General features: G+C 47.2%; 1 protein-coding gene across 1 annotated transcript in view; it reads right to left on the reverse strand.

Annotated features, from left to right (window-relative positions):
• Kctd1 (potassium channel tetramerization domain containing 1) overlaps positions 1–8715 on the reverse strand; it is a 196480-nt gene extending 187765 nt beyond the window's left edge. The window contains exon 1 of the mRNA XM_051163018.1: positions 8593–8715. Coding sequence (XP_051018975.1) covers positions 8593–8601 — 9 coding nt within the window. The 5' untranslated portion in view covers positions 8602–8715. The remainder of the gene's footprint in view (positions 1–8592) is intronic.
• Between the last annotated feature and the right edge of the window lie 635 nt (positions 8716–9350).

Below are 9350 nucleotides of genomic sequence, written 5' to 3' on the forward strand. Positions count from 1 at the left end.
CTGTGTCACTGGCTTCCATCTTATCCTTTGACATAAGATCTCCTACTGAACTGAAGCTTGCTCTTTTGGCTACGTTGGCTGGCGAGTGAGCTCCTGGCTTCTGTCTCCACCCGCTCAGCTCCACTCAGCTCCGCTGCGCTGGCGTTACCAGTGAGCATGCGCTGGAGTTACCAGTGAGCACCATGCCAGACCTTTTATGTGGGTTCTGAGGACCCAATCTCAGGTCTCACCCTTGTACAGAGAGAGCCTTTCATCTTTCCCTCCTGTTTTATGAATGGGGTAGTAGTGGAGGAAAGTCAGGGAAGAGAACGGCTGAGAGCCGGCAGCAGGGCAGGAACACTTCACAGAGTGCCTATGGAAAACGCTCAGACTGTGTACAGTGGCTGAGGCAGAAGGATTGCTTCGAATTTAAGGCTACCCAGGTCTACACAGTGAATCTGCCTAAGCCTACATGCTGAAACTCTGCATCTCAACAACAACAACAAAGTGAAAATATCGCATTCTGGTTAGTACAGATTAGATAGTGAGCTAGGAATGTTCACGGAACACTAATGAGATTAATGCTAAGGTTTGCAGGCGGCGACATATTATTATAAGTACCCCATAGCCAAAATTAATACTATTCCTTAAAGTCACTAAGAATTAAGAGTGCTGTCCTATTGCATACTAAGCCTGTTTATTTAACCTGCCTTTAAGAGAACAATATAAAAGCCAATCTTACTTGCCTTGGATTTCTTATATAATCAACTTTATAACCTAACATAATGCATTGCTGTCCCCAGACTCAAGAGGGGTGTGTGTGTGTGTGTGTGTGTGTGTGTGTGTGTGTGTGTGTGTGTGTTGAGTTATGGTAATCAATGCTGGAAACAGAAAATGGGCTGAAAACATCCTTATAACACAAACATTCTGCTGTGCGCAGTGGTGCACTAGGGAGGCAGAGGCAGGAGGATCACTGTGAGTTCGAGGCCAGCTTGCTCTACAGAATGAGTCTAGGACAGCCAAGGCTACACAGAGAAAGCCTGTCTCGGAAAAAAAAAAAAAACAAAAAAACTCCCCACAAATGCTGGACAGTGTTTGTTTGTTTGTTAAATGGGGTCAGGTAGTCAGTGACTTGTGAAACTTTGTTAAAGATTTCTGTAAGGTATCTTGTTCCTTCTGTCCTGCTACGTAACTATATAGCAAAGCCCTCAGTTAGGGATGGACAGACATATAAGGACACACACACACACACACTGAAGTGGAGGGAAACAGACAGACACACAGACAAACAAGACATGTAAGGACAGACACACAAACTGGGGCAGGGAGGAGGGAGGGAGACAGACAGACAGACACATGGACAGACAATCCATGCAAGGACACACACAGACACAGACACAAACACACACACTGGGGAGGGAAGAGAAGAGAGGAAGACAGACAGACAGACACAGAGACAGACAAGACAATGCAGCATTTAGGCAGGCACAGATTCAGACTCATACAGCAGAGAGGCAGGACTGACAGAAAACACAGCGAGAGAAAGAATTCAAATCTAGGCTCACTCTTCGTTAAATTACACCAAGGGTAAGCTTAATAATCTCTTTCCTTAATTCCACATGAACACATTATTGGTGACTCTGAGTTTATCATTAATGCTTTCCACCTGGCCCATCTGATAGTTGGCCCCTGGGTTAGAATCCCTGCCACTACCTCAGACTTACGGAGCCTCAAAGACCCTTTGTAACTGTTGTTTGAGGCCGTCAATGGGGTGTGGTGGACTTTCTCCTTTCAGTGAAGGCATTTATGCAGCCACACGAGGGCTTGAGCAGCCAGAAGTGAGGTGGCCTTGAGGCGCTGGCATTGTATGGAACTCCAGGTGCCACAGCTGAAGGGATGGCAATTTACCTAATCAGAGCCTGCTCCTCCCCCCAAGGCAACCTCCCTGATAACCATCCAGGAGTTTGGTATCCACACTGTTTCCTGGAAATAATTGAAGCCTGAATTTCCTGGAAGAAGCCCCAGCCTGGAATTTTCTGTGAGAAGTACAACAGAGAAAGAAAATACTATTATAAAAGTTTTATAGCAGGCTTCTTTAATGGCAACTCCCTGACAAATTTTGATGAGAGAAAAACTACTAAATGCCCAATTCTAGATTATTTAAAAGCTCATCAGCAGTCAGTAGTCTATGCTGCTTGGGTGGTGACTAACATGCTGGGCAAATGGCTTCCTAGCTGGTCTACGTACGTTCTTGTGAATGTAGACATCGAGAAATAAGATTGTGAGACATAAGAACAAATGGGAAAAAAGAACAAGAAATCAGAAGTACCAAAATGTTTACTTATAAAGAAATAGGAAAAGGTTGTATGGAGACCAGGCTACCCAAGGGTCAGTAGAGTTCGAGATGTCCTAGGGATCATTACGGTTTCGGTCTAAAACGCTCCCCAGCTGCCTCAGGGTTTGGATGTTCGTTCTCCAGGGGCTAGAGGTATTTGAGGGGGGGCTGTGGACTGTTTAGGAGGTGGGTCTAGGTGGTAGGAGTGGGTTACTAGGACCTTTGTAAGTTGTACCTGGTCTCTGGCCCCAGTCCCGGTTCCCGATTAGCCACCACCTTAACAGCCCCCACAGGACTCTGTGGCTCTGAACTGTGCCTCTTTACCATATTCTTCTTGTTGTAGGTTGAAATCCTCTGAGACCATGAGCCAAAACCTTTCTTCTCCTAACTGCTACTGTCGGGTATTTTTGTCATAACAACATAAAAGCCACTGTGGTGGCAGGAATGGTCCCCCACAGGCTCATATACTTGAATGCGTGGTCATTAGGGAGTGGCACTACTTAAGGATTAGAAGGTGTGGCCATGTTGGGGGAAGCGTGTCACCAGGGATGGGCTCTGGGGTTTCTGAAGCCCAAGCCAGGCTCAGTGTCTCTCTCTTCCTGGTGCCTCTGGATGCAGATGTAGAACTCTCAGCTCCCTCTCTAGCACCATGTCTGCCTGCCTGCTGATAACGGACTATGCCTTTGAAACTGTAAGCAAACGCAAATTAAATGTTTTCTTTTAGAGTGGCTGTGGTCATGGTGTCTCTTCAAGACAAGAGAACACCGGCTAAGTATACAAGGAATAGATGCACAAAAATCTGTCTAAGTAGGAGGCAATCTAAATGTTATTTATATCCTTTCAAGTTTCTTTCTTTTTGCTTCTGTCTCTCTGTGTTTCTTTCTCTCTCTCTCTCTTTTTTTCTTTCATATGCTGTGCAATGATTATATTATTTGTATCTAAATGACTTTAAAAGACAGTAGAATAGCTAATTTTTAAAAAATGTATTCATTTATATGTGTGTATGTGTACTTCGTCTGCACGCATAGAGTGTGCACCACATGCAACGCAGGAACTCACAGAAACCAGACATTACATGCCATCGTGAGCTAACCTGTGGGTGCTGGAAACCAAACCCAGGTCCTCTGCAAAAGCCATGAGCAATCTTAACCATTGAGCCATCTCTCCAGCCACTGAACAATTCATTTTTCTATCAATTTAACATCTTTGTATTTTTAAAAATTACTGTTTAGCATAAATTTATTGTGCACAATAAGACTTTATACTATATTCACCCCCATTCCTTTCCTTGTCCCCACACCTGCCCATCCCCTTCCTCTCCCCATCTGGTCCCCACTCTTGCCCATCACCTTCCTCTCCCCATCCGGTCCCCACTGCTGCCCATCCCCTTCCTCTCCCTATCTGGTCCCCCTTGTACTTTCATGCCATTTTAAGTGACACAACGAACTGAGTTAGACTTACTCTCAGCTACATGGGTCAGAGGTTGTTTATAGATGCATGGGTGACTTGCTAGTGGCTCCACTGATTTTATGATATTCTTGACACAGTCCTTGTGTTACAAGACACAGACCTAATTTTGCTCAAGTTAAACACAAGCCTCTCTCAGTGACGAGCTCCAGCCTATCAGGAGCTAGTTAAACAGACCTCACAGGGCAGTTCACAAAGAGACAAGGGGCTTGAAGACAGGATATAAAGGGCAGAAGACGGACTGCAGGCACTGCACAGGACTGTGGACCAAACCGAGCACTTGAAGATTGACCAGACCCAGATGCCACGGTTGCCTTTGTGAGTTGGGACACACTGGGTGTGAATGAGCTTCTCTCTACCACTCTTTCTGGCCACTAGAGAGGAATCAGAAGTTACCAAGACCCAGCCCTCCGAATGCCACAATCTATGTGGTTAACACGCCCTGCATTCCTTACTTTTCTTGCTGTGACCAAACGCAGGGCAAGAGGCAACTTAAGGGAGTAAAGTTTTGTTTGGGCTTACAGTTTGAGGAGAGCCATCCATCTCTGAGGAAAAGCCACAGCATGGCTTTAGAGTGGCAGGGGGTGCCCCGTAGTCCTCACATCTTGGTTGAACAGCTGGCAGAGTGGTCAGGAGGCGAGGCCAGGGTTTGAAGCTCAAAGCTTATTCTCAGCAGCCTACTTCCTTAAGCAGGGCTCTCCCTCCTAAAGGTTCCACAGCTTTTGAAGTCAACACCACCTGAGGGCAACTGTTTGGAGGACGACATTTCATATTCAAACCCCAAACCCGACACTCTTCTCTCTTCTCGGTGACCTATAGCCAACTTTAGCCTAGGTGTTTACCTTCTAAGTGGATCTCCCATCACTGGTTCTCCTGCTGCATCTGCCCTTGCCTAACCCACCATAACAGTCAATGCAAAGGTTACATATCACCCACGTTGGTCTGTCTAACTATCTGCCTATGTGCTTCCAGAATTTTCCTTTTAATGCACACATCTCGCCATGCCTCTGCTACCAGTCTCCCTGCTCTTCTCGCCCACCTACCCTTTAGTTACTCTGAGGGTTAAAACCAGGAGCAGCCCTGCTCTTTCACCTGCCTCTTTAACATTTATTTCTAGACTTTTCTGGAAACCTGCCCCAGTCTGGGCTATTTTGCCCTTCTTTGGTTCATACTAACTAAATTTTTTTCTTTTCTTTCAAAGCACTAATCTCTATCAGCTGTTCAATTATTCAGTTAATACCTATCCCTAGAATCAGAAGCTCCAGGAAATTATGGCTCTGGATGCGTTTTCTCCCCGTGGAAGTGCCAGCATCTAACGGAGTTTTCTGGACAGCCAGAACAAATAAATATTGGTTGCCTGAATGGATAAACTTAATGAGAACAGGCTTCAAAAAATGATTCTTAAAAGATAATCTCATCTTACTGTTTGCAGAGCTCTCAAATGTTTCAAAAGCAAAGCATTAGTTGCATCTAGTACATTTTTATGAATGAGAAGTCAGGGAGCTGGAACCGTACCCACTGAGGGAGTAAGCTCATCAAATAAGCATGTGCTCACATCCGAAAGTTTTTATCCCCAGGATCTTTCATCTTAAGGATAGATAAACATTTTGTTTGTTGGAAAATGATAAATTATAGTTGAAAAGAAGTTTAAAAATGGAGTTTAAGGAAGACCTTTTAAAAGCCTTGTTTGAATGACTCAAAACATATTTGAGGACGGCAGTACTCACACACTGACTTTAGAAATGTCAAAACCAGAAAGCCTTCCTACAAGCAAGTGCTATGTGCTAAATGCAGAGCCAAGTGAAAGTTTAATTCCAGAACAGTCTCCAACAAATGCAACTTTCACTTTTTATGTTTACATTTTAAAAGAAGTTGCTTTGGATAAATAATTTGATGTGGAAAAGCCTAAAACACACACTTCTATGCAAACTGACCAGTACATTTCCAGCAGTCAGTGCAAATCTTCCTTGTTATAGCTACTTTCCGAATGCTTGGTTAGCCTACGATGGGCAGTAATTACTGAATACTCTCCCCAAAATAAACGCCTCACTTCAGAATATGGAGAATAACCAGAAAGGTAAAATTACTGAGGAGCCAGGCCTTTACTGAGCACCCAGAGCATACATGCTCTGGCAAAGAATTACAGACCTAGCGGTTGTAAATCTAGCTAGAAGAGAGACCTCTAGTGTGTGTTCTGGGACTTTTATATTCTGCTTTGGGCATAATTAATAGAGCAAAAACCACTGCAATCATATCACATGCTGTGGTGGAAGGTTCCTGCCCCCCTCCCCCACTATCATTCATACTTGCTGCATCCAGAAGTTTCTTCCCAGCAAACCTATGGCACTTTAGCCTAGTCAGGCACATTCTCTATACAACAAGCTCAATCCCATGAAGTTTTGTCTGTGATGTGAAGTTTTCAAGTTTCAGGGTCACCTTTGTCACATCATTAGTAACCGCTTAACCTACTGCCATCCTTACAGCCACCAACAGCTCTTTTCAATCTGCACCAGCAGGACTGCTAAGAGCACAGACTCCTCAACAGTCATCCCCTTCTTGGAAGCCAAATGCCACCAAACTCTAAACAGGAGGAATGAATCGGCATCTTGCCCATTATCCCAGAGACAAATGGACTCACTGCTATTTAAAACTCGACAAATCGGCCGCCTATTAGCTCCCACCCACTGCCTCCGATGCAGGCAGGTGGACTCCTCGATGATATGGACTCAGATTTAAAGATCATTCCATGGCACCAGGTTCAGCCTTTCAAAATCCTTTATTTTCTCCTTCCCACATTAAAAACATTCGAGATACACAGAAAATGCTTCTCCCGGAACACACACACATAACACAAGAAACAGGAGGTCTCTTAAGGAGTCTACTGCTGAGAAGGTAAAAGCATTTTGCTCATTTTTAATTTGCTCAAACAATCCAAGCATGCTCGGTACCCAGAGGGGATTCGCAAATAAACTTGTATCTCTAGCTGCCAGCTTAGTTGATGGAAAACAGAAGGCAAACGTTTCTTAAAGAATGAGTATGTTAAACTGTTGTGTCTCCCTGAGTGCCACCAAACTGTTGTGTCTTCCTGAGTGCCACCAAGTACACACACACACACACACACACACACACACGCATTTTCCTTCAAAGCAGCCAGTCCTATGCTCTAAACGGTAGTATAATAGTTGTACTAAATTACTTGTGCCTACTGCGGTGTCCCTTTTAGCCAGGAAGCCAGAGCCTAGAAGGTCCCAGTTTCCTCGTGCGATTCTCCACTTACTAAGGCGACCGCCCCATCATAACTTTGCTAACCTAGTCAGCTCCGGCCCAGCCAGAGCGCGAAGCAGAGTCACGGTGAAAACATACTGATACCGAAAAATCATTTCCAGGACAGCCTAATTGTTGGAAAGCACAAAGGCGATCCATGTCGGCGGTGAGCGCTAGGAAGTCGCTCTATTCCGGGCGCCTGTGCGGGCCGGGAGTCCAGGTAAGGGGTCCCCACACTACGGGTTCACCCTCTCCTACTTGGACGTTCAGGGGCTCCACCTCACTTTGGAAACAATTCACCATGACGCGTCACCCGCCCCGTTCTTTTTTCCAGGAGGTGAGGACTCTTTTATTTTCCAGCCAGGTCCCTCTTGGGGGCAGAAGAGGAAGCGCACTCCATGTTTCCATCCATAGGGGAGGCAGGCTTGGGGATGGAGGGTGGGAGATAGGAAAGAGGTCAGAAAGCAGCCAAACTGCTTCCCTTCCTCCCACCTCTGCGCCCCGGAGCGCGGGTTCCGACCGCGCACACCGGTGGTGGCCGAGAAACTCTGTCCCTTTAAGGGAACGGTGGCCTCCAGAAGAGGAGGAGGGAAGGAGGGACGCGGGCTCCAGACTCGGCGCTTCAGGCTGGGAGGAGAAGTGGCAAACGCCGAAAAGCCACCGCTGTTACCTGTGGTGACTACAGCCTTCCCTCACCCTTGAATCCCCAGCCGGCGCCCGCCTCCTAACGAGACTTTCTAACCCGGAGCTTGTGCCTAGGACTCTTAACAGGGGGAAGGTGGGGAGAAAGAGGAACCGGCGCTTTTTAAAAATAAATGAAACATTTGCACCCAGGGAGGGGGGGAGGGGAAATGGGAGGGGATGGGAAAAGGCTTTAAAGGCGCCCAAGTGGGCGGAGGCGACGAATCTGGATCAGCCCGGGTTCCACGCGGGCAGGCTCTGGGCACCAGCCGCGGCTCACAAAAGGGCTCGGCCGGGGAGAAAGGAAAAGGGAAAAATAAATAAATAAATAAAGCGCCCCGGGGCCCGATCCGCTCAGCAGCCACAATGGCGTCTTTGAGCCGGTGTCCTGGGGGGGCGCCGCCGAGGCTGGCTGGAAGCACGGCGACGGTCCCCACCCCCACGCTATCGGCGCCGAGCCCCGGGGTGCCCCGGGAAGAATGGACGCGCGCGGCTGGCGGGAACAGGGACAGGACACCGGGGTCCGAGAGCCTTGGCGATGAGCTCGGAGACGCAGGACCCGGCCGCGGTGACCCCCGGCCCCGTCCGCGTGCTTGCTTCCGACCTCGCGGAGCTCCGGCCGGGGCTCCCGCCGCCTCCGCCCGCGCCTCTCGGCTCCCACTACCAGGAAGAAAACCAAAACCGAGGAGCCACAGCGGCAGTCGGTGCGAACGGATCCCTAGCCGCCGTCCGCGCCGGGCTGCGTGTGTGCGAGTGTGCCGCGCTCTCGCCCCATGCCTGGCACATGCGTAAAAGCGAGTTGCGCCCAAAGTCCCAGCCATACCCTCCTTAGCAAATAATAACAAACCCAAACCGTCAGATCTTACCTGAAACATTGAAGCACAAAGTCTCTCTCCAAGTCCCCTTTTCCTTTTCCTCTCCCCCCTTTTCCGATTTCTCTCCCAGCGATCTGCTCGCCTCGCCACACCAGAGAGAAATGCAATAGCTTGGCTAAGGTAGACAGAACAAAATACAGAGGAGAGTTGCTCCAGGGCTTTGAAACCCCTCAAGGCAAGGATCAGGATACAATTAGCTCGCGCCTCTACCTCTAGTCCAAATCTCCAAAATAAAACTTAAATCAAATTAACCGATCACAGGAGCACAGTTGATCTTCAAAAATAAAGCTTTGCATAGATGTATAGAGAAATATACATATAGGAATTTTCCCCCAGATTTTTTTTTTTTGTTGTTGTTGGAAAAACAGTCTCATTTCAGCCTCCAACTTGCTTTTTACTCCCCTCTTGCACAGAAAAGCTGATTTTAATCGTTGTGATTAGTTTTGATGTAACGTGTCCGCGGGCGATTTCTACAAATGGATGGAGTGTTTCTTTGCCAAAAGAGGGAAACGCGGCAGATGATGATAATTATAAGGATTGTTGGTTGTTTCTTTTTATTTGTGTTTAGGGCTCTCGCTTCACTTTCTCGAGTTGACCTGATGTCGCTGTGACAGGAAGGTCGCACAACTTGTTGATGAGGCTCACTGACCTGTCTGATCAAAGGCTAGGTAACAATTTGGCAATAGAAGAGCATGGTTTGGGTTCCTTTGGCGACATAAATGTCCCAAATGACGTGGATAAAAATAAGC

Source organism: Acomys russatus, chromosome 20 (assembly GCF_903995435.1).
Source record: "Acomys russatus chromosome 20, mAcoRus1.1, whole genome shotgun sequence".
Classification (NCBI taxonomy): Eukaryota; Metazoa; Chordata; class Mammalia; order Rodentia; family Muridae; genus Acomys; species Acomys russatus.